Source organism: Rhinoderma darwinii, chromosome 5, assembly GCF_050947455.1.
Source record: "Rhinoderma darwinii isolate aRhiDar2 chromosome 5, aRhiDar2.hap1, whole genome shotgun sequence".
Lineage (NCBI taxonomy): Eukaryota > Metazoa > Chordata > Amphibia > Anura > Rhinodermatidae > Rhinoderma > Rhinoderma darwinii.
The window spans coordinates 286,202,959-286,229,126 of record NC_134691.1 but is presented as its reverse complement, the minus strand read 5'-3'; the positions used below and the strand labels follow the sequence as shown (position 1 = coordinate 286,229,126).

The window sequence follows — 26,168 nt, the reverse complement described above, 5'->3', positions numbered from 1 at the left end:
TCTGCAAAAGTCCAAACTATTACAATATACATTATTTAACCTGCAAAAAAAAAACTGCGTAAAAAACAAAAAAAACCAAAACAAAATCACAAGGATTTCTGTTTTTTTGGTCACCTTATATCCCCAAAAATTTAACAAAAAAAGTCGTAATCGTATTGAACCGCAGAATAAAGTGAACATGTTTTTACTGCACGGGGAACGTAAAAACAAAATCTAAAGTTTTTTTCCTATTCCATCCCACAATTCATTTTTTTTCCGTTTCCCAGTACATATTATGGTACATTAAATGGTGCCATTAACAACTACAACTCAACCCACAAAAAACAAGCCCACATAAGATGAAGCCGATAGGAAAATAAAATAAAAGTTAGGGATTTTGGAAGGCGAAGTAAAAAAACTAAAATTAAGAACGAAATATGGCTGTGGCGGAAAGTGGTTAATGATCTGTGGATATGTGAAAGCTGTGCATGCACTTGCCAACTAGATCCACAGAAAACCACTTTTACTAGTCTTGGATAGAGAACAGAATGCACATAGACAAGTACAGACTTTCCTGACTGACCGCTATCTGCTTAGGCATCCTACAATCATGTTTGGCAACCACCATACATGACCAAGTCCTGTGCAGATCAGGTTGCCCATCGTTGAGACTTTGGTAATGAAGGGCTCTAATGCCACATACATGCAGATCTTCCTGCCAAACAATCTGCTGGAATAGACTGAGAATTACATTGTATTGATGGTTTCCGAGCAGAGAATCTCAACAAACTACTGCTTAATGGGTTTTGCCCACTAGGGACATCTATGGCATATCCACAGGATATGCCCTAAATGTCAGATAGGAGCAGGTTCTAGAGGTAGGACCTGCATCTATTTCTAGAACGGGGCCCCCCTACCTTCTACCTTTCTTGTTTCCCGCTGCCACTTGTAATTTCCAACCATATAATCAGAAAAAAGCGTAGCTCGCTGAGCTGCGCGGTTTCTTTAATTCCCATAGAAGTGAATGGCAGTAAAGGAAACAGCGCAGTTTCTGCGCTACGCTGCTTCCATAACTGCCATTCACTTCTATGGAAGTTACGGAAACAGAGTAGCTCAGCAAGCTACGCTGTTTTCCGATATTACATGGTGGGAAATTGAAAAGTGGTAGCGGGAAACGAGAAAAGGTAGAACAGGGTTTTAGAGGGCCCCGTTCTAGAAATTGGTGCGTGTCCCAGAGGTAGTACCCGCATCTGACATTTATGTCATATCTTGTGGCTATGCCATAAATGTCTGTGATGGGCAAAACCCTGTAAATATTAAAAAACAAATCTGCCTAGTTAAAGCCAATTGAACGGGGCTAACCTGCAATACCAGAAACAACCCTAGGACAAGAGTGGCACTGTTTTTTATAACTTGACAAATGGGACAATACAAAGATACAGAAAGAGTGGCTGTATTGAAGTTCAATACAATGCAGTCAAATTAGCATGCAAATTAAATAGTAGTCACATGTGTGAGGAGAGCCGGGCACCTAGCTCCCCTCCGATCCTCGTTCACTTTAAATATCACTCCCCTGGTAACGCTTTCAGTAAATCAGCAGGCAGAATCATCAACCGAAGTAAAAGGGTGATTTTAATAACATTTGAATAGAAAAACAATATAAAATGGCCAAACATTCCACGCGTATCGGGGCATCCCCGTTCATCAGGACAGATTAGCTGTCATATACTGGCACGTTTAAATACCCACTTTCCCGTTATTCTTGCATAAACGTGCTAATGACCGCTAAGGTTTCCCGATGAACGGGGATGCCCCGATAGGCGTGGAATATTTGGCCATTTTATATTTGTTTTTATATTCAAAGGTTATTAAAATCACCCTTTTACTTCGGTTGATTCGGTCTGCTGCATTACTGAAAGCGAGACCAGGGGAGTGAGGGGAGCTAGGTGCCGGGCTCTCCTCACACATTTGAGTTCTATTCCATTGAGCTTCAATACAGCCGTTCTTCAAAGTCTTTTTCTAGATTTTTGCATTGTTTATACGGAACCGGATAACGAAGGACTCCGGCAGGATTGAAGCGGCTGGAAAAGAAGTTTATTTTTGTCTGCTTTGGATCATTTCTGGGTAGTAACTTAGTTGCCACTCACAGAGGTTAAGTTGGAAAAACATACTACTTTATAAAAAAGGAAATTATTATTGTGGCTGGTATCATTGCGCTCCTTCATTATTTTCTGTTGATTCTATTGCAAATAGGACAATAAGAATACTTACATTTACTGGTTACTTTGATGTTAGAGGAATATACACTAACAACTTAATCAAAGTGTACAGAAATATAACAAAGTGTAGCTAAACGTTTGACAAACTTCTGACATGTCATAGTGACATGTCAGAAGTTTGGATTGGTGGGGGTCCGAGAACTGAGACCCCACCAATCGCTAGAACAAAGCAGCTGAAGCGCTCGTGTGAGCGCTCAGCCAATTCGCATCTGTTCTTCTTTTTCCGGAAATAAATGTATCGGTGTACGGACTCAACAGAATGTCTATGAGCCCGTACTCCGATACATCGGCTTTCCGGAAAAAGCCGGACACGAAGCGGCTGAGCGCTCACACCAGCGCTTCTGCTGCTTCGTTCTAGCAATTAGTGGGGGTCTCAGTGCTCGGAGCCCCACCAATCCAATCGTCTGACATGTCACTATGACATGTCATTAGTTTGTCAAATGTTTGGCGAAACTTTAAATAGTGTTAATAAATGGGGTACGTTTTTCTTCATATTTTTGAACTACAAAAGAGTATAGCAGAACTCAGTCTTGAGCAACCACACAAACGCACAGGGAAAATGTTACTATGCAAGTTACTGAATTCAATCATATGTCGGGGTCTGTAATACATAATCTGAAAAATCCTGCCAGGAGTGAACACTTACTTTGAGGTATCTGCACCATTGGTGATTAAAGTGTTAATGAGGAGCTCATGGCCATATCTGGCTGCTATGTGCAGTGGAGTGTTTCCATTCTTGTCTTCACAGTCTATCTCAGCTCCTATAGAAAAGACAGGCCTTATCAGTTTTCTATACCTACACATGATACAATATATACGAGCCTAAAGGCCCTTTTACACTGGCCAATTATCGGGCAAACGAACATTCACAGAACGCGGTTCACGATAATTGCAAATGCTTTTTGTATCGTCTTAATTGTGAAAACTATTATTGTTGTCGGCAGCACATCTCTCTGTGTAAACAGAGACGTGCTGCCGACATGATAGAGGTGTATGGCGACGAACGATCGGCGTAACGAGCGCCCGTCCCTATACATAGCTCCTTCTGAAAGCAGCAAACGAGCGCCGATCAACTAGCTGTCTCGTTGATTGGCGCTTGTTGCATCGGCCAAAATGGGCCAGTGTAAAAGTACCTTAAAGAGGCTCTGTCACCACATTATAAGTGGCCTATCTCCTACATAAGGAGATCGGCGCTATAATGTAGGTGACAGCAGTGCTTTTTATTTAAAAAAACGATCTATTTTCACCACTTTATTAGCGATTTTAGATTTATGCTAATGACTTTCTCAATGGACAACTGGGCGTGTTTTACTATTGACCAAGTGGGCGTTGTACAGAGGAGTGTATGACGCTGACCAATCAGCACCATGCACTCCTCTCCATTAATTTCCTCAGCACATAGGGATCCTTTTAGATCACTATGTGCTGTTTTATTCTAACACATTAACGATACTGAAGTGTTTAGACAGTGAATAGACATTCCACAGGATGTCCATTCACAATCTCTGCACTTCGTTACTGTTTCTGTGGTAGTTACAGCAGAGCAAGCGTAATCTCGCTGTAACCTGTCATTTACCAGTTGTCCATTGAGAAACTCATTAGCATAAATCTAAAATCGCTAATAAAGTGGTGGAAATAGATTGTTTTATTAAATAAAAAGCACTGCTGTCACCTACATTACAGCGCCCATCTCCTTATGTAGGAGACAGGGCACTTATAATGTGGTGACAGAGCTTCTTTAATACAGCCACAAATCACTGTAATACCAAAATCTAAAAGTATCATAATAACATGAATCTACAATATCTTATACATTAAATAAAAAAAAGACCCAAGTGGAAAGGCGATTCGTAGTACACCAAGTATTTTCAAAGTAGTAACTAGCAAATTACATAGTTACATATTTCACATAGTCGGGGGGCTGCCATTGCATCCCTACGTGTGCTTTGCGTCTCGCTTTCTCAAGAGGTATACATGTTTCAATGCATGTGTAAAAAGTAAGGTGAGCATGGAGAAATCATTCTTACCTAATAAATTATTCTAATTTACAGTTCTGGATTTAGGATGCTAAAGTCATTCCACCTTTCCCATTGGGTTATACATGTTCTTCCATTCAAGTGATGTACAGAATTCCTGTTTTATCTATAAGCTATGTAAAGAGATTATCTCATCACAGGCGACTCCTTTAATATGAGAGGTGACTTCCCGCTCCAGAGAGCCCCCGCAAACAGATGAATTTCCCAGAGGAAGTTGCAGTTGGCAGATGTAATATTACATGGCAGCCATTAATCTGAAGGCAGCAAGAGGGAATGTGGTTTCCCGTTAGCGGCTCTCCACTTTAGCTTAGAGGGGGGGTAGCGGGTGGGAGACCACCCCCCCCCATGACATACATATGCTTAGGGTACATGAACAGGGTTTGTCCCGATAAAACAACACTTTAAATGCGCCTTTATAATAAATTACATCCGGCTTACAAAAGCATTAGACACACAGATGATCGCGGTTGCTAAACAGACTTTATGTACACAATAGATTTTACTGCCTGATGCTTCCTTGCACCCCCCCAATCCGCATCTACATATATAAATAGGTATAGGAACAGCTTCCACAGTAAAGAGAAAAGGAACGTTACATATATCTGTTAACATTCTCAATTCATTCTATCACTTGACTGATTATGTAATTATGATGCTGATGAAGATGTTATCTCTTTACAGCAGTGTACCATAGTTTATTTGTCAACCACCAAAACAAGGAAACACCCATGCTGTCATGAAGTCTTATCAGTTATTTTCACGAGGTCAGAAGGGAAAGGCAAAGCTGATTTATGTCATACCCACAACCTAGAATGAAGAAGGAACAGAAGCTGGTAAAATAAGAAAAGGGCAACACAATAAATAAGCGACGATCCATCTAGTATACCTCGTAAAAACGTAAAATACTATCAGCCTCACAGGCAGCTAACATACCGGCAATTTTGCTTAAGAAATGCCAAAGGAAAACAAAGCGGTGCCAAGCCATGGCTCTTTAATGCCGCTTAATCGGCACTACTAGTAGGTCCAGATTGTGCAAAAAATAAAACTGCCTTTATTTTACACTTTGAGGTCAATGCACACGGGTGGCCACTCTACTTCATCCATTCGCTGTGAAGCAGCAGCGTGACCAGCTAGCTCAGAAATTCTTTGACTACAAAACAGCAAAATTCAGACATAAAATTCTAACATACAAAAATAAGTTCTGGAACCGTTTCTTTTCATTTCCGCCCAGTACGGATTTTATACACAAATGTTAAGCGTCAATGGGGAGAAGCCAATGGCCCTCGTCGCGCCTCTTCTACCTGTGTACAGCACACCGCTCTAGGTGTTTGCTCTGCTGTCCTGCATGCTTACTCATTTTTGCGACCCAGATGACAAAAAAATAATACAAATTGAATTAAAGGATCACCCTGGGCTAGTATTGAATAATTGTGGTATACGTAGTGCAAATCTTGAAGGGGCAGTGCATGACACTAGAGTTCTCTCTTTGGTTGTCATTGAATCCCTGTATCCTGCTCTGCCCTCTTATGTCCTGTACTAGGCATAACAGAGTATTACTTTTTCCTGGAGCGTTCCTTTAACCAAGATCTGGCCTTTTTTTCTGCACCAACAGTACTACTAAAAGGTGTTTTCCCAAATATATACATTAATGATTTAACGATAAGATCTGCCATTAGTGTTTGATCCGACTAATGGGAGCCCATGATAGAGAAAAGGGGTTCCATTTATTCCGTCGCAGGAGAGAGGTGGCCGCACATGCACAATCACCCCCCTTTATAGGAAACTGGAGATACACGACCACCTGAGTGCGTTTACTCCGCTGTTTCCGTATCTCCCATAGACTAATGGAGAATGACTGCCTATACGTGACCACCTCTTTACTATAAATGGGTGACAAGACATTGAATGTAAATTTCTGACCCCTATATGGAGTCAAGGGCCACATATAAATGCTAGCATAACGCAGTAGATTAACCACCACTGGCCAGGTGAATTCTTATAGAAATGATTTGCATAGAAAATCTTAATTTGCCAAAAGCTAAATTACTTCAGCATCATAATACACATCTGACAGCAGCGGGTGAGAAAAAGATGATCTGATGGCTCTAAAGGCTCCTTAGTGCAATTTAGTACTACCATTGGTGCAAAAAAAATTTCCTCTAGTAGCGAGACAGGTAAAGGAATATGCAGAGACGTGTAACAATCTTGCTTAACTAATAAAAAGATAATAATGCTAGAGATTTTAATTCTGTCTCATTTAAAATACCACATAAAATGAAATTAAGAAATTGAAGTTAATATCCCCCTTTGAGTGCTGTCCATAGAAGGTATTTGGTGCTCCATATCAGAAAACTGATACAATTCTGACTGCCAGTACCACCACTAGGGGGATATATACAAATACAATACCACCGAAAGAGGGGGCACAGACACAGAGTAATGTTCAATATAAAGCAACGTTGCTGAACAATATGAAATCTACTGTGTTTGCGTCCCAGGTAATGACCAAGATAACCTTGGTGCATCGATCAAAAATAATGAATCCAACAAAGAAAATGATCGACTGAAGCACAACAAATTAATAGCAAAAAATACAAAATTTTATTAACATGTAACCATGACAAAGGTTAAAACTGGAACAGGGGATGAGACACTCAATAGAAAGACATCGAAAACAGTCATGTACTGGATATAGATGTGACATAAATCTATACAAGCTTGTTTATTTGTTAGTACAGCAAAATAAGATAGTATACATGCCTATGCAGACCTGTAGCTAATGAAGCCTATTAAATGATGGCAAAAGGAGGGTCAGCAAGGGATAGAATACATGTATGTATGTACTGCCTGGGTTGCCTCTATAAGAGTATATGTATGGCAATGATTATATGCAGATACCTGAGTCCAATGATTTATCTGTACATGCGTGATAACCCAATATACGCCATGGTGTGTACTACGGGATCAGTGGTACAGGTAACATACAGCAATGTGCATAGACGCACACAGAGGTGCCAGGCCAATGTCAAGCAAGAGAGTCAATGATAGCTGTACAACATACCAGTAGACATGATGAGGATGTCTGGACCCGACGCGCGTTTCGGCAACTGCCTTCGTCCCGTCGGGTCCAGACATCCTCATCATGTCTACTGGTATGTTGTACAGCTATCATTGACTCTCTTGCTTGACATTGGCCTGGCACCTCTGTGTGCGTCTATGCACATTGCTGTATGTTACCTGTACCACTGATCCCGTAGTACACACCATGGCGTATATTGGGTTATCACGCATGTACAGATAAATCATTGGACTCAGGTATCTGCATATAATCATTGCCATACATATACTCTTATAGAGGCAACCCAGGCAGTACATACATACATGTATTCTATCCCTTGCTGACCCTCCTTTTGCCATCATTTAATAGGCTTCATTAGCTACAGGTCTGCATAGGCATGTATACTATCTTATTTTGCTGTACTAACAAATAAACAAGCTTGTATAGATTTATGTCACATCTATATCCAGTACATGACTGTTTTCGATGTCTTTCTATTGAGTGTCTCATCCCCTGTTCCAGTTTTAACCTTTGTCATGGTTACATGTTAATAAAATTTTGTATTTTTTGCTATTAATTTGTTGTGCTTCAGTCGATCATTTTCTTTGTTGGATTCACCACTAGGGGGAGCCTAGGAGAATATTGCATATTGTCTATGTATTAAACGAAATACAACAGTATGCAGTAAGGTCTCCCTACGGGTGGCTGTAGGCAAGGAGAGTTTTATCATTCTCTGTCTATGCAGGGAATTTGGAGGTCTGTATCAGAAAACAGGCCTTTGCCACTGTAATGATAAATTAATTGGCACAGAAAGTAAAACGACTTTAAAAAAAAAAAAAAAAAAAAATGTTAAAAAAGATTTACTTTAAGCATTTAACATTTTTAACACCTACCATTTTGGATTATTGTTTGGGACCTGGAAAAGCGACCATGAATAGCAGTCATATGTAGAGGTGTCTTCCCATCTTTGCTCTGAAAAAAAAAATACACGAATAAGATTGTTCTGTAGATGTCACATAAAAAAGGCTGCTAGTGTACATGTAAACCATTCATCACATATTATGAATACACATTTTTCCCCATAACCTCAAACTTTCAGACCTTTTTTTTAGCTTTTATAAATCTTCTAAATATGAATTCATAAACTAGCCTACAATTAGTTATTGCCACCTTTTTCACAGTGCCAACATATTACTGCATGCCCTCACACTGTTCCAAATTTAGAGATAAAACAAATAATAAAAGGAGGATCCATAAATTTCTTAACCAATATAAGGCGTGTACATTTGAGAACTGGTTTATTGTTTGATTATACAAGAACAAAGGCGTCTTTGAAATGAAATAGTATCTAGTAAATTAAAGTAGAAGTGCAGGTGTGGTCTACAAATTATAATTCACTATCCGTGGGTAGATCTTACGTGATTTACTTTATTCAGTCCTCACTGCTCCAATAGGGCAGAGAGAGGATCAGGGACTTCAGCTTAGCTCCAATTCTAAAGCTGGCCATCCACATAAGATGTCAAGTCATTTCCTTTTTTGCTATCTTTTCCATTGCCACCATAAATATGCTTGGCTAAGCGTACATGTTTCTTTCAATGGGAAGAGGAGAATAAGCCTCTGACAGACACCTGTGGGTTATCTCCAGCAGGATCAAAGGATTGCGTGAGGCCCCCATACAAAATGAAATCGTTGACTGATCCTACAAAAGAGAAAGATGCGGCTGCGCAAAGGAGCATCCCAACCTCAACCCCCAAATGACTTGGGAGGTAGACCGGGAGAGCAAGTGAGGTGAGAGGGGGAAACCCAGACTGATTGGCAGCTCCTACAGGAGACTCATGCTGCCAGAAAGCCCATAACACCCTAACAAGACAGGGGCTCTGCAGTAGTGTTCTTTTTAAAATCCGCAGCATCTAAGTGGTTTTAGTTAGGGAGGGGACTCTTTCTGCAAGCCCATCGGCATCCCCACGACGCGAAGGTGGGATGCCATGGAGTTGTAATGGCAGATGGGGACCTAACAAAGACATAATACATTGCAGTACAGGAGCATTGCAATGTATTACAGAAGCGATCAGGGTATCAAATCTTCAAGTTCCATAGAGGAGATATAGATATCTCCAGCCTCAGTCTCTCACACTGTGTGAAGCGGCTTCATGCTGATAGGACAGTGTCAGAGGCTGTGAGGTAGCTCCACCTCAGGAGAATCGCTGCTGTTGACACCCACTTATCAAGTATAACCTCATTTGAATATTTAGAAAAAAAGCTCATAAGTTTTAAAATAATAAACGTTTTAGTACACAATTTTCACTAGCATTATCAGTGTGACAGCACCTATTCGATTAGCTAGGGGTTTCGGCATTACTAAACTAGTGACCGAGCCTCTTTAAAGGGGTTTCCCATCCCAGAAAGTGATGGCATATCGCTAAGATATGCCATCACTTTCTAATCGGTGGGGGGGTCTCACCTCAGGGACGCCACTGATTCGGAGATCAGACTAGAATATAATATACATCTGTATTTAATCCTCAGTCATATATCATCTGTTTTAAAATTTATTCAGAAAAACAAATCTGTTCTTTTCAAAGCTAAATTTTCTTCATTTCAAGATTTTAGATGTTATTTTGTAGTGATCAAATGTTAAACTTTTAGGCTTGTTTTCCAAGTGAGAAAATGTGTGCAGTGAAGGATTCCTTAGATGTAGAGCAGCTCTTTGATGTTGAATGAAAAGAGAACCTCACAAGCGGTTTCAGTATATCAAGGAAACTTGTTCAACCATAATAGTGTTGTATGTTTAACAGTCTCCAAATATATGCTCAAGCCGGTCAGACATGCATGATGTCAAGAAACTAGGTCAACTTTAGCTTAATTTGTTGTCTCTAAAAGCACTTAAAGGGAACCGGTCACCAGCATTTCACCTATTAAACCAGCAATACCTGGAGGAAGTGGGTGAAAAATCATTTCTATATAACCTATAATTGTCTTCTTAGTCGGCTCTGTAGCTTTAGTATTCAGTTTTTTAGTGTTCCCACACCGTATGCAAATGAGCAGAAAAAAGTCAGATCTGCTCTTGAAAAGAGTCAAATCTTCGTTTGAAAAAAGTAATATTTTCATTCCTCAAGTCTTTCCGCGTTTCCCCGGCCTCCTTACTTCTGATTGACAGCTCGCCGCCTTCTCCCAGCACACAAAATCATGCGCTTGTGCATTGATGTCCTCTTCTGGTGTGTGCGCACAAAGGGACACCGGATTATTACGATAAAAAGCGCAAAATGTTTGCAGACCGTTATTTACAGTCGGGGGAGGAGTTTAGGAGAGGGGATAATGGCAATGAACTTTTGATAGCAGCGGCCAGTGAGGGAGAAGTAAAGTTCAATAGGTGAAATTCTGGTGACAGGTTCCCTTTAAGAAACCTGTGCTATTTGCCAAGAATATACTCCATTGATTTGACCTAGTCCATTCACTTCTAGACCCACAGATCACCACCAGCTTAATACAACTGCTAAATACCACAGGATCTATTAATAGAAAGATATCAAAAGGTTATTGCATCACATAATCTTTCCATAGGGGCAATGTAAAAAAATTAAATAAAAAATATTGGTGCAGCTAGTCTACATGGCAGAATAGCACATCAGTATTTTTCAATGTCAAAATACCAAACGCCATAAAGATACAAAAGGGTAAAACCAATCCATCACGAAATATCACCCAGAAAAAGAATCCAAATTGGACACCATTCTAAAGTTGCTAACATATTCCATCACAGACCACTATACATGACCGGATAAAATCGGTTTACAATTTCCCTCTAGCAATCATAAAGCCTGTGAAAAATTCTAAGAATTCTGATTTTGCTGAAATACAATTAACATTTAAAAAGGTCTAAAAGAGTCAATGTCCGAATTTCTAAGAAAAGCACAAACTGAATTCCACAGGGAAAAATTATAAGTGTCTTCGTAACCACTTTCCCAGCGTTTAACCAAGAACAATTCCTCCCCTTCTAATCTATCTACGGTTATAAAAAGGATTTGTATTAACCCCTTGACACACCATGACGTACCGGCACATCATGGTGAAGGGGAGAAGTACGGAGTGCACGCCATACGCTGTGGGTGTCAGCTATCTTTTACAGCCGACACCCGGAAGTGACAGCGATCCCGCTTTTCCTGGCCGTTTAATTGCGACCGCAGCATCTGAGGCATTATAGAGAGAGGGGGGCGCCACCCTCCGGCAGCTCATCGGCGGCCCCATAGCAAGATCGAGGGTCGCCATTGGCTGTTATGGCAGCCCAGGGGCCTAACGAAGGCCCCCAGGACTGCCTTCACTCTGACTCTAAGCCTGTGGCAGGGCTTAACAGAATCCTGTAAAAAAAGACTATACACTGCAATACATTAGTAGTGCAGTGTATTGTACCAGTGATCTAAGGATAGCTTGTTCAAGTCCCCTAGGGGAACCAAGAAAAGGTGTAAAAAAAACTAAAAATAAATAATCAAAACATGCAAAGTTCAAAAACCCCTCTTTTCTCAATTTTCCTCTAAAGTAATGTAAAAAACAAAAAAATGTAACTAAATTTGTATCGCTCTGTCTGTAAAAGTCATAACTATAACAATATAGCATTAAATTCGCACGGTGAATGCCGTAAAAAGAAAATAACCTATAAAAAGACCAGAAATCGCTTTTTTTTTGTCAACTTAGTGATAAAAAATTTTTTTTTATAAAAAGTGATCAAAAAGTCATATGTACCAAAAAATTGTACCAATAAAACCACAGCCCGTGCCACAAAAAAAAGCCCACATACCGCTCAATTGACAAAGAAATAAAAAAAAGTTATGGCTTACAGAATGTGGTGACACAAATCATTTTTGTTTATCTGACAAATAGTTTTTTAGTTGTAAAAGGAGTAAAACATTAACTATTTAAATTTGGCATCACCGTAATCGTATTGACCAGCAGAATAAAGTTAAATTGTTTTTGACGCACGGTGAAAGACGTAAAAACTAAACACAAACGAAAATGGAGGAATCAGTTTTTTACAATTCCACCCCACAAAATAAATTTTTTCCGTTGCCCAGTACATTATGTAGAAACTACAACTCCTCCCGCAAAAAAAATAAACCCTCAAACCCCTCCTTTGACTGAAAAATAAAAAAAGTTATGGCTCATAGAAGGCGGGGAGTGAAAAACTAAAATAAAATGGCTTTGACTTCAAGGGGTTAAATACATATTTGCATAGCAATAAGAGGATGACATTTATAGTGATGCATCACTACTTAAAGGGAACCTGTCACCAGCATTTCACCTATTGAACTTTACTTATCCCTCACTGGCCGCTGCTATCAAAAGTTCATTACCGTTATCCCCTCTCAAACTCCTCCTCCGACTGTAAATAACGGTCTGCAAACGCTTTGCGCCTTTTATCGTAATAATTCGGTGTCACTTTGTGCGCACACCCCAGCAGGGGACGTCCATGCACAAGCGTAGGATTTAGTGTGCTGGGGAAAGGCGAGGAGCTGTCAATCAAAAGTAAGGAGGCGGTTTAAACTCGGAAAGACTTGAGGAATGAAGATATGACTCTTTCCAAACGAAGATCTGACTCTTTTATGCTCATTAGCATACGGCACAGGAACACTAAAAAACTGAATACTAAAGCTACAGAGCCGACTAAGAAGACAATTATAGGTTATATAGAAATGATTTTTCACCCACTGCCACCAGGTATTGCTGGTTTAGTTGGTGAAATGCTGGTGACAGGTTCCCTTTAAAGAGAAACTGATCTTTTTTCAAAAATGTTCACATCATAGCAGAAGTATTGATTGGTGGGGGTCCAGGTGCGGAGATCCCTACCATCACTGAAACGAAGGGGGAAGAAGCCGCTCAGCCAAGAGATGGTTGGGGTCTCAGCAGCCGGACCACCACTGATCAAAACTTTTGATATGTTCCTATGACATGTTTGCAAAAGTTCAGTTACTCTTTAAAGCAACATCAGCTGGATATAAATAAATAAAAAAATAAAGTAAAAAATAAAACACGCTTATGTTGCTTTAAAAGTTTTCCTGACGTTCAGTTACTTTTTAATGTGTCATAGGAACATGAAATATATGTATTCCTTACGGTTATTCATTGAATAACACTATACTTAAAATTGAATGCAAAGACAACCCTTGTTCAGATGTCTATTAGGGCCTACGGAAATCATTGGGATTTTCCTCTATAGGAAATCTACTTGAAAGGGTGCAATATAAGGGTAGAACCACACAGAGCGCCAGGCTGCTGAGACGGAGACATAAAACCGCATTCAGTATGCAATTTTACGGCAAATTAGTACGGTTTTTAAAATCGATAGTTAATGGCCGTACGATTTTGCAGCTAACCAGCAGTTTTACCCACTAAACCATGCGGCCATTAACAATCAAACTGTTTAGCTGCAAAGTCTTAGTCATTTTCAATTTAAAAACCGCACTGAATTGCGGTGAAACCGCATTCCTGCTCGGTTTTTGGCCGCTCTGTGTTACCCTACCCGAATACTACATTTTTTAATGTATACACCAGAGGGCAGTAATAACTAAATGCCAGAGGTCTTGTCATCAACACACCATCAAAACACCCAAGCTAAAAGGGGTTACCCCTTGAAAGAAAAAAAAAAAAAAAAAGCTTTACAGAGGCTCTGTCACCAGATTATCAGTGCCCTATCTCCTACATAATCTGATCGGCGCTGGAATGTAGAGAACAGCAGTTGTTTTCGTTTTGAAAAACCATCATTATAGAGCAAGTTATGAGCAATTTTCGATTTATGCTAATTTGTTTCTTAATGACCAACTGGGCGTTGTACAGAGGAGTGTATGAGGCTGACCAATCAGTGTCCTGCACTTCTCATTGTTCCAGTCCAGATTCTTTCACTGCACAATCACGCTGTAACAATGGGCTGGAACAATGAGATGTGTATGACCCTGATTGGTCAGCGTCATGCACTCCTCTGTACAACGCCCAGTTGGTCATTAAGAAACTAATTAGCATAAATCGAAAATTGCTCATAACTTGCTCAAAAAATATTGTTTCTCAAAATAAAAAACACAGTTGTTATCTACATTACAGCGCCAATCAGATTATGTAGGAGATAGGACACTTATAATCTGGTGACAGAGCCTCTTTAAGATTGTAATATTTTACAAGAGGCACAATCATGTATGAAGAAGTCACAACAGTGGAGCAAGTGCAAAAACTAACTTAGGGTGCTATCACTTTTATGAAGGCACTGGTGCATCTTAAAAAGGGTCTAGCAAAAAAAGCGCAGCATTGTTCTCCATATACCAGATAAGCCTGTCCCTGGTCCCCACCTAACTCAGGCTTCACATAGATAAAACCTTCCAATGTATGGGTCACAAAGGTATGCCAAAAGAGTGCAGACTATGCTCTGCAATACAACTGTTTTAGGGTGGAGAAATATACCGTAGATGCTTTCTATTTTAATGGAATTTAACGGCAGACTCTTAACTGTATATGAATACGTCAGTGGCACATGTTCTTGATGAGTGTAATCCACAGATATTGTAAACTTAGTCCAATAGTAATTTTATGTTTGACAAAAAATGAAAAATTATATTTATTCAAATTACACAAGTGTTTTTTTTTTATTGTTAATTGTTTTGTCAGTACAACAAATATTCCATCATAACTTTTGTGAGTAGAGACCCATCATTCCTAGAAAGTGGCTTCATACAAAAACAAAAAAGTAAATGACATAAAATGTGAACTTAACGTCACTCACCTTAATATTTACATCTGCGCCATTGCAAACTAAGATTTCCAGACACAACGCTCCATGTGTCGATGCAGCAGCAAAATGTAATGGAGAAAAGCCGCGTTCATTTACTAGGTTCACATAAGCACCAATATCTAGAAATTCATTCACCACTACATCTTGTCCGTTGTAGCAGGCCACATGAAGGGGTGTGTTTCCATAAGCATTCGATTCATTCATCTGATTAGAAGGAGAAAAATAAAAAGGGAGGTGTAAAGCATCTACTACTGAATTTCAAAATGCAAATAAAATAAAGATATATATCTATCGATAGAGAGCTATATATACACATACACACATATACATTATATATATATATATATATATATATATATATATATAGATAGAGACAGAGCAACCATAGAACGCAGTAACGGCACCAGGACTTCAGAGTAGATGAAACGGTGGATTTATTCACCTCAAGTGAGCGACGTTTCGGTTCAACAGAGAACCTTCCTTAGCTTGAGAAAGGTTCTCTGTTGAAACGAAACGTCGCTCACTTGAGGTGAATAAATCCACCGTTTCATCTACTCTGAAGTCCTGGTACCGTTACTGCGTTCTATGGTTGCTCTCTATTTCAAGTTGGGGAATTGATTCATCCCCTGGTGACGAGTAGACGGCCTGATATATGGGTATGTTGGAGTGCTGTATTCATCTATATTTGGACTAATATATATCATCTATATATATTACATGGGAGCCTACATGACACCTTGATCAATCTTCACACGGGGTATTTTGCCGAGTTTTTTGACGCGGAAACCGCGTCGCAAAACTCGGCAGAAACGGCCCGAGAACGCCTCCCATTGATTTCAATGGGAGGCGTCGGCGTCTTTTTCCCGTGAGCAGTAAAACTGCCTCGCGGGGAAAAAGAAGCGACATGCCCTATCTTCGGGCGCTTCCGCCTCCGACCTCCCATTGACTTCAATGGGAGGCAGGAGAAAGCGTATTTCTCGCTGGTTTATGCCCGCGGCGCTCAATGGCCGCGGGCGAAAAACGGCGCGATAATTGCCGCGAAAATCGGCGTGCAGGGAGAGGAATTTCTGCCTCAAAGTTCCAAACGGAATTTTGAGGCAGATATTCCTCCCCCAAAATACTCCGTGTGAACATAGCCTAATAACTGGGTTCACAAGGAGTTTTTTGCAGGAGGAAAATCTGCCTCAAAATTCCATATGGAAATTTTGAGGCAGATTTTCCTCTGCCTGCACGCTGATTATCGCGACGTAATTCGCCCGCGGCCATAAAACGCCGCAAAATACGCTTTCTCTGCCTCCCATTGATGTCCCATTTCCGCTCGTTGGAAAAAAACACCTCCGCCTCCCATTGAAATCAATGAGGGGCATTTTCGGAAGTTTTTTGGCGTGTTTCCTGATGGGGTTTCCGCATAAAAAAACACTGTGTGAACTGGCCCTAAACAATTCAGAATTGCAGATTTAAAGCGCACTGTACTGCAGAATTGCCATATGCTTTTTAGGATCTACTCGGTTTATTAAACCCATTATATTTTCGCTTTTATAAAATTAAAAATTAAATTGTGGAAAATGAAGCCCTTATTCACACGACAGGGTTTCCCGGCCGGGTGACGGCCGTTCATGAAACGGCCGTCACCCAGCTGCAGTAGGAACAATAGACCCCTAATGAGGCTATTCACACGACCGATTTTTTGACGGCCTGGGAAACCTGGCCGTCAAAAAATGGGACATGTCCTATTTTCGGCCGTTTACCCGGCCGCCATTGAGGTGGCATTACCTACAGGGGGCAGGGTGGCATTACCTACAGGGGGCAGGGTGGCATTACCTACAGGGGGCTGGGTGGCATTACCTACAGGGGGCTGGGTGGCATTACCTACAGGGGGCTGGGTGGCATTACCTACAGGGGGCTGGGTGGCATTACCTACAGGGGGCTGGGTGGCATTACCTACAGGGGGCTGGGTGGCATTACCTACAGGGGGCTGGGTGGCATTACCTACAGGGGGCTGGGTGGCATTACCTACAGGGGGCTGGGTGGCATTACCTACAGGGGGCTGCGTGGCATTACCTACAGGGGGCTGCGTGGCATTACCTACAGGGGGCTGCGTGGCATTACCTACAGGGGGCTGCGTGGCATTACCTACAGGGGGCTGCGTGGCATTACCTACAGGGGGCTGCGTGGCATTACCTACAGGGGGCTGCGTGGCATTACCTACAGGGGGCTGTGTGGCATTACCTACAGAGGGCTGTGTGGCATTACCTACAGAGGGCTGTGTGTGGCAACAAATTTAAATGAAATTCATCCGATTTTAAAACGGACAGGGAAAAAAACGGATGCAAAACGGGTGAAAATCGGCAACACGGCCCGGAATGGATGCAAAACTGATGCAAACCGGCCGGGAAAAACGTCCCAAAACACTCGGACCCTGTCGTGTGAATGGAGGCGTAAGGCACTATTGACAGCTTATTAGGCTGGGTTCACACAACCTATTTTCAGACGTAAACGAGGCGTATTATGCCTCGTTTTACGTCTGAAAATAGGGCTACAATACGTCGGCAAACATCTGCCCATTCATTTGAATGGGTTTGCCGACGTATTGTGCAGACGACCTGTCATTTACGCGTCGTCGTTTGACAGCTGTCAAACGACGACGCGTAAATTGACTGCCTCGGCAAAGAAGTGCAGGGCACTTCTTTGCAACGTAATTTGAGCCGTTCTTCATTGAACTCAATGAAGAGCAGCTCAAGATATACGAGCGTCACAGACGCCTCGTATATTACGAGGAGGAGCTTTTACGGCTGAAACGAGGCAGCTGTTTTCTCCTGAAAACAGTCTGTCATTTCAGCCGTAAAAGCCTCTCATCGTGTGCACATACCCTTACTCTGAACAAGTCCAGACAAAATAAAGAATGGAAGGCCTCGAGGCAGGGGAAATACAAGGTAACTTCAAAGTAAATCTCTCTTACTTACATCCACTCCAAAGTCCAACAAATACTTGACTACACTGATCATCCCACTAGAGGATGCAGCATGCAGTGGTGTGTAGGATTTCTTGTCTTTGCACATAACTTCTGCTCCGTGAGTCACAAGTAATTTGACAACTTCAATGTGACCTAAAAGAAAAAAAATAAATAAAGACAACTACTGATAGTACATGAGTAAAATAAGTGTGTGTTTTAAAGGGAATGTCTGTTAAAACAACCTCTTATTAGATGATCAGGGCCAACAATTTTACCTCAAGCTCCACCCCCTTTTGGCTTTTAACTTTTTATACAACAGAAAAGCACCTTCAGATACAATATACTGTAGATGATTATCCAACTTCAGAGATGGGATAAGGTTTGCAGAAATTGTGTTATGTAATAAAAACTTACCCATGTAGGAGGCCCAATGTATCGCTCTCCTGTCTTTCTTGTCAAATGCATTGATATTGGCACCTCGTGATAAAAGTAAACTGACCATCTGCAATGTCAAAAAAATCTTAAGATGGTCAGGAGATAAGAGCGTGAAGTCATGCAGATTTAGTTTATATCATGATGAGAAAAACATTATTTATGAAGAGAAGCCAGAAAATCTTACCACGTTGTTAAAGGGGACATGTCACCAGGTCCTAACATCAAATGTAACCTTTAGCCGGCTCCCTCCCCATTTCGATTGCCTTCTTTGTTTTTTTCTTCTGCCCCCCACCCTTATTCCTGAGTAATTATGCTCCCTACTTTAGGCGCCTGATATGGTAATTCACTTCAGTTAGCTAATGGGGCACGAACTATAGCGAATCTCCATGGGTGGCGCCATCTTCACTGCCTATGATTCTGTCCAATTAGCGCAAGGCAGTTTATGACAAATGTGCTTGATAAGAAGTCTTGTGCCGGCGTGGTCTAGCGAGATCACACTGGATAAGGCTGGTCATAAGCTGCTTGGACAGCGAAGATGGCTCCACCCAGGGAGATTCACTGCAGTTCATGCCCCGTTGGCTAACTACAGTGAATTACCATATCGGGCATCTAAAGTACTGGGAATAATTACTCAGGAACAGAGGGGAGCAGGTTAAAGGTAATATATGTAAAATAGATGTTAGGAAAGGATGTCAAGTCCTCTTTAAATACGGTCACACAAAGAGCACAAGAGACAAATTAGGAATTTAGGACAAGAGACTAAAACAAATGACCACAAGTAAGTTTTAGAAAACTATTAAATGTCCTATTCAGATTATGAAGAGACAGAAATGGTTAACACAGAATAGTTGTAGTAAATCAGGGACAACCTGTAACAGAATAACCAGTCACATAAAGGAATACAAAATCTACAAACGAATGAGAAAGAAAAAAATAAAACGAACCGGAAGAAAAACGTTTACCCTGGTTGTCTCCATGTTTCTGCGGATGTGGTGGAAGGGGTGGGGCTAAACCAAAGGGCATGTCTTTCTTATGCTTGGCGTCAATTACAGGCATATCAAACATAAACACACATTTTTCTTTTTTTAAAAGGGGAATCCCACAATCCCATTCCTGGCCCACTGTTCAAATACAATTAAGTTTAAAACTGAACGCAGCTCAACATTTTACCCTCCCCCTCCTTCTCTCTACCTTTATTCAAAATTAGCATATTAGGCACCAAGCAGAGCAGGGGCCGTAGCGGGACAATGGGACCGCCCAAAAAGTGACAGCGCTGGATTTAAGAGGACACCAGGAATAAGGGAAAGTATGGGCTTAAAAAAAAAACCACGACAGGTCCTCTAAGTTCTCTTTCAAACATGTTGACAACTTGCAAAATCACTGTTTCCAGAGCACAGTGCAAAACCAAAAGAAATGTCAAAATAAAACTTTTCCACAGCGAAGTTGTAGTTACACTTAGGCTGGATTCACACGAGCATGTTCGGTCCGTAAAGGACGGAACATATTTCGGCCGCAAGTCCCAGACCAAACACAGTGGAACTCCGTGGAACTACTGTCCCGTACTTAAAACATGATTACAGTACGGGACAGTTGTCCTGCAGCGAGGCTGGGACTCCTAGTGTCATACATAACTATGATGCTAGGAGCCCGACTCCCTGCAGTGTGTTCGGTCCAGGACGTGCGGCTGAAAAACGTTCCGTCCTTAACATGCTCGTGTGAATCCAGCCTTAAAAGACTAAACTAATTTAAATTAAAAAGTCAGTTTATTCACACTATGATAAGAAAAAGTAAATTACCTCTTAATGTCAAATTATTTTATCAGTCAACAGAAATGTAGGCTTAAAATATCATTACCAAGTCACACAGGGCAAAATGCGGATTTAGAAAGGAGTCACAAAAGCATGACTCTTGAACTTGCCACATATAGCAAACCTATGCGACAAGGAGGGTGAACTGAATTGTACATTCAAGCAGTGCTTCTGAAATTGGACAGCCGATGTCTCTAAAGAACATTGCTGTGCTTGATTATGGCTACCTAGAGGTATTTGCCTCCCAGTAGCCGAACTAAACAAATGCTCAAAGATTAAGAGCTAGAGCATTACCACTAAATACAACATACAAAGAGTGCAGGTTATGCATGAATATATAATGAAGACAAATGACATAAGCTTCTATACCGTACCTCAACATGCCCGCTGAAGGCTGCATGGTGTAACGCTGTTCTCCCTGCTCTGTCCGAAACATTAACATTGCTGAGAAGAGGCACCAGTGCTTCCGCACACTTCACAGCTTTGTTTGCTGCAGCTATATGCAAGGGAGTCTGCCAGTTTTTGTCACGTGCGTTGACATCAACTGAATGTTTTAACAGCACCTGAACGGCATCCTGGGAAAATAAGGAAAAATTGTGAAACGTGCCAAGTAATAAAAAAGTCACAGCCTCAAAACTTTGTTATCCAAAATTCGATGAAAAGTTTTTTTTCTAAAAACTGGAAAAAAAAACAAAAAACAGTAAAAATGACTGATTTGGGTCAAAGCAGTGGGACCATCAATTATTGCTAGATTGAAGGGGCTGCAGTACTTGCAAAATCCAGGAGACCTGAACCAAAGATCGTTTAATCGCTTGCACTATATACTACAATTCCTACGTATTGCAGTATACCGTAATTTTGATAGGTTCCTATTGAGCCGTGTCTCTGGCAGGGCTTTATAAGAGCACATTGATGCCAGTACTGGGTGGCATTCGTTGGGCACCCAGGCTGCCATGACTACCATCAGCACCTCGTGATCGCGAGAGGGAGAAGAGGTTGGCGATTGGCTGTCTGAGAGGGATGTCCCCTCTTTCTAACCGCGTAGATGCCGCAGTAGCTATTGACAGCGGCATCAAAGGTCTTAAACGGGCGGAATCAAAGTGATATCTCACTCCGTCTGTTGCAGTGAGGTGTCGGCTGTAACCGCTCGTGAGCCCGCTCCATACAACCCCTTAACGGCTGTGACGTAGTGTTACGTGATAATACGTTCATGGGGTTCAATAGCTTTACAAAACATTTTGTAATACCTTAAAATCTTGCCCCCATCTTACTCATGTAGTAGGTATATTTATATATCTGTGTATAATCTCCAGATAAAGATATTATATAGAAGCAGAAATTCATAACTGAGGAGATTCCTGTACTCTCGCAATGTTCTCAGGTAATGATATGGGAGGTAGGAGTGACAAAAAATAATAAATCGAAGGGTATATTCACATGCAGCAGACACGTTGCAGAAATTTCTGCGACTGAAATTCAGTTCCATTCATTTGAATGGCCTGGCTATTCAGATGAATGGGAAACTTGGAGAAATTTCTGCAACAATACTGCAGTATGAATATAGTAAAATACGCTAAAAGCTTCAACAGGAAAAAAACTGTATAGGGATAGAAATGAATAAAATCACACAAGGTAAACATAACCATTCACTTTTCATGGAATAATGTACAAGTGAAATAAAGAAAATCCCTTTGTCTACTGCAGGGTGTCCTGTAAATGGAGGCTCCTTCTTAGTCATCTGCAAACCCTGGAATTTCTATACATTTACAATTGTGCAGTAAGAAAAGAATTTAAGTAGAAAGACCTCATACAGATTAGCGATTTATTTTTGGTCTACTTTAGATTTGGGAAAGGAGTCAAAACATCTCCCAGCTAATGTCAGTTCATTATATATATATACGAAGTGTCAATAAGGGATGTGTATATAATATTCAGGGGAATATGCCCATTTAGGCCCTGTTCACACAGTTTATTGCAGGCAGAAAAAAAAAATTCTGCCTCAGAATTCCTTCAGGAATTTTGAGGCAGATTTTGACCTGCCTCCGCTTTTTTTTTGCTGCGGTTTTCGACCTCGGCCATTGAAGCTAATGCAAGGACTGCTGGCAAAAATACAGCGAAAAACACTTGGAAACTAAAAGGACATGACGCTTTTTTTTCCCCCCGCGAATGGTTAAAACCCGCCCGGGAAAAAAATGCCTCAGCCTCCCATTGAAATCAATGGGGAGGGGGCAATTTTGGCAGTTTTTTGTCACGGATACCGACACGGTTTTAGCGTCAAAACACTCAGTGTGAACAGAGCAGGAGAGAGTTCTTCAGACTTACCTCACTACAGGACGCCACAGCTCTGTGTAGAGGAGTCAACCATTTGCTGTCTTTGGCATTTACTCTGGCTCCTGTAAAAGAGATGCACAGAGAACGCTTAGAAAAAAGGACGTAGAAACGCTACAAAAATTAAACTATTACAGGATGTTGCTGAAGGCATAAAAGCAAAATAAAACATTTATAGAAAGTCCACCGGATCTTATTCAAAAAGTACCAGTCCTTCATGTCGTCATAGCAATGAAGTATTACTAACATACAACACCTTACATGTCAACCTGCCCTAGATTGAAATATCCAGCAGTGGTACACTATCCCTATAACGGATGAAAACTAAAAGCCAAAAAAATCTGGTGGTTTACCTTTTTCTTTTGCCCCTTTATTCATTTACAGGGTTTTCCCCACTAACTACATTCATCACCTATCCAAAATGTTTTACTCATTTAAAGGGGAATTCCAACCTCCAGCATTTTCCACTTATCCACTATGCACGGTGCTGCTCAATCCATTCAAAGTCCATGGGGCTGATGGAAAGTATTCAGCAGCCAGATAGACTTTAAATGGAGCGGGATTACAAATGCGCATCTTGCACTCAATTAAAACTCCTCCTAGCCGTTGGCTTGCGGCTGGGGGAGAGCTGAGGAGAGGGGTGCAACGTTCTGACGATTGGTAGGGGTCCCAGCAATCGGACCCCACCAATCCGCATTTTTCACCTATCCAATAGATAGATGAAAAATGCTACAAGAGTGGAATACCCCTTTAATAAAAGAATATGGCAAGCTGTAAAGATCTATTTGATCCTACATTTTAACCTGAAATTGGATAAACACTTGGAATATATTCTTCAGTCAAACGCTCGCCCGCAGAGAAAATTGCTGAAAGGGAGGTTAATATAATAAAAACATGCTCAGTGATTAACCATTTAAGCAACATACATGGAAATTAGAAATTATATTATGAAGCAAAGAATTTAGCATTCATGAAAGGTCAATTTCACAGCCAACAACGTACTGTATCGCAATCTGCTACAGAAAGGTCAAAGCCAAAAAACTGTGCGCCAAAACAGGGTCTCCTAATGCTCTGCAGCATTCTGGAATTTCATCTGCATAAAAAGTCACTTGAATAGGAGGCAAAATAATGACTCACAGCTCAAACTGGAAGAACCTGTAACCACAGCAACAGGCACTGACATTAAACAGACCAAAGCAGTAAAAATAAGGTAGTAAGAAAAGCAAATCAGGAAGTCTGTGACAACCTTCCGCCAGGTCACTCCGCATTGGCTGGCTCGCCAACATTTCCTCTCACCACAAGAGCAGATTCAGTTTTCTTAATGATCAGGAAGTCGGTGAAACTTTTGTTGATGAGGTTATACAGTCCCAATGTGTGTTTATATCCTAGCATGTCTTATTGTAGAGAGGTCGGTCTAATACATATACAACATACAGAACAGCGGATACAGCTGCAGCATGCTTATACATTGGTTAGATTGCTATCAGACATTTCCGTGTGTTGCAGTGAGATTGTACTTCTCGAATACATAAGTCATGTTGCCGTACGCCAATGTCATTCAGAACAAAAAGCAAAGATACAAGATAACATTATATTAAATTGAAGAAAAGCCATTAACCTGTTAGGGACCGCTAATACGCCTTTTCATGGTGGTCACTAACGGGTTTTATTCTGATGCATAAGCCTTTTTACGTCGCTGCGCTGCTCTGCCGTGTGAGATCGATATAAGTATCGATCCCACCCGTTTAACCCCTCAGAAGCGGTACTCAATAGCATGCACCACATCTGAGTGGTTTTGGAGAGAGGGAGGGAGCTCCCTCTCTCTCCCACCGACACCCGGCGATAAAATCACAGAGTGTCTATGTCTCCGATGGCAGCCGGTGGCCTAATAAAGGCCCCCAGGTCAGCCTGTAGAGAATGCCTGCTAGATCATGCCGGAGGCATGGCCTAGCAGATGCCTGTCCGTTTTAAAGTATTGCAGTGTATTATAATAGCGATCGGAGAATCGCATATTAAACTCCCCTAGTGGGACTAGTAAAAAAGTTACAAAAAAAGTTTAAAACAAAGTTAATAAAAAAAATTGTGAAAATTAAAAACCCACTTTTTCCCCTTACAAACTGCTTTACTATTCTAAAACCAAAATAAAGTAAAAAAGTTACGCATATTTGGTATCGCCGCGTCCGTAACGACCCCGACTATAAATGTATTACATTATTTAACCCGCACGGTGAACGCCATAAAAAATTAAATTAAAAACTATGGAAAAATTGCTGTTTTCTATGAATCCAGACTTAAAAAAAAAAAAAAAAAAGTGATCAAAAAGTCGCATTTACTCCAAAATGGTACCAATAAAAACTACAAGTCTTCCCGCAAAAAAAAAAAAGCCCTGCTACAACTGCATCAGCGGAACAATATAAAAAAAGTTATGGCTCTTCAAATATGGAGACACAAAAACAAATAATTTTGAAAAAAAAAAGCGTTTTTACTTTGTAAAAGTAGTAAAACATACAAAAACTATACAAATTTTGTATCGTTGCAATTGTAAAAACCCGCTTAATAAAGTTAGTGTGTTATTTATACCACACAGTATACTGCGTAGATTTAGGACGCAAAAAAAGTGTGGCAAAATTTCAGTTTTTTTTCTATCCCCCCCCCAAAAAAAGTTAATAAAAGTTAATCAATAAATAATAATATGTACCTCAAAATGGTGCTATTAAAAAATACAACTTGTCCCGCAAAACACAAGACCTTATACAGCTATGTCGACGCAAAAATAAAAAAAGTTATAGCTCTTGGAATGAGACGATGGAAAAATGTAAAAATCACCTTGGTCGTTGAGGTTTAAAATAGGCTGGTTATTAAGGGGTTAAAGAGTGAAAAAAAAAACAAATGACCAAAAAATTTGAAGAAAAAAAAAACCTTCCTTGTCCATTAACCCCTTAGGGACCAAGACATTTTCTGCATCCCCACATTACGCCAGCCAATTTATGATGATTCTCTTATGGTATTATGCGTGTAAAAGTAATTTGTCTTTTTTTTTTGGGTCTGGTCAGACCCCAGGCTGTCCATATACAACCATGTCCACAGAAAAGCGACAGAGACCCTCCCTTTGAAGGCACTGCAATGAGCAGTGATCGTGGTGCTTTAGGGGTTAAATTTGTGAGATCAGATGAGAACTGCTTTGTCCGTGCAATCACCGTCACATATATGTACATCAGAACCCGGGAAAGTGGCTCTTCGCGCAACAAACACGTACATGATTTTCAAAAAAAAAAAGGGCTAAATTAAAAATTCTTCTCAACTGTTCTTTATAGGATTCTTAAAAAATTATATGACATCCAATAGGCTGGGATCACACATGTAGTTTGTTTTTTTTTTTAAGCCAAAGTGGATCCAAAAGTAAGAAAAAGTATGTCCTTCCATTATACTTCCCCTTCCTTTTGAATTCATTATTGGCTTTGGCTCAAAAAACTGCACCATGGATCGTATTAAAAAAAACCAGCATGTGTGATTCCAGCCTTATG

General features: G+C 40.7%; 1 protein-coding gene across 3 annotated transcripts in view; it reads right to left on the bottom strand.

The window, feature by feature from the left end:
* Positions 1-26,168, bottom strand: part of ANKRD28 (ankyrin repeat domain 28) — a 134,358-nt gene that overhangs the window by 36,428 nt on the left and 71,762 nt on the right. For all 3 annotated transcript variants that reach the window (XM_075827237.1, XM_075827238.1, XM_075827236.1), the window contains exons 4-10: positions 22,639-22,709; positions 20,691-20,891; positions 18,488-18,575; positions 18,084-18,226; positions 15,112-15,324; positions 8,246-8,324; positions 2,905-3,019 (exon numbers count right to left, since the gene is read on the bottom strand). In XM_075827237.1, the coding sequence (XP_075683352.1) occupies positions 2,905-3,019; positions 8,246-8,324; positions 15,112-15,324; positions 18,084-18,226; positions 18,488-18,575; positions 20,691-20,891; positions 22,639-22,709 (910 nt within the window). The remainder of the gene's footprint in view (positions 1-2,904; positions 3,020-8,245; positions 8,325-15,111; positions 15,325-18,083; positions 18,227-18,487; positions 18,576-20,690; positions 20,892-22,638; positions 22,710-26,168) is intronic.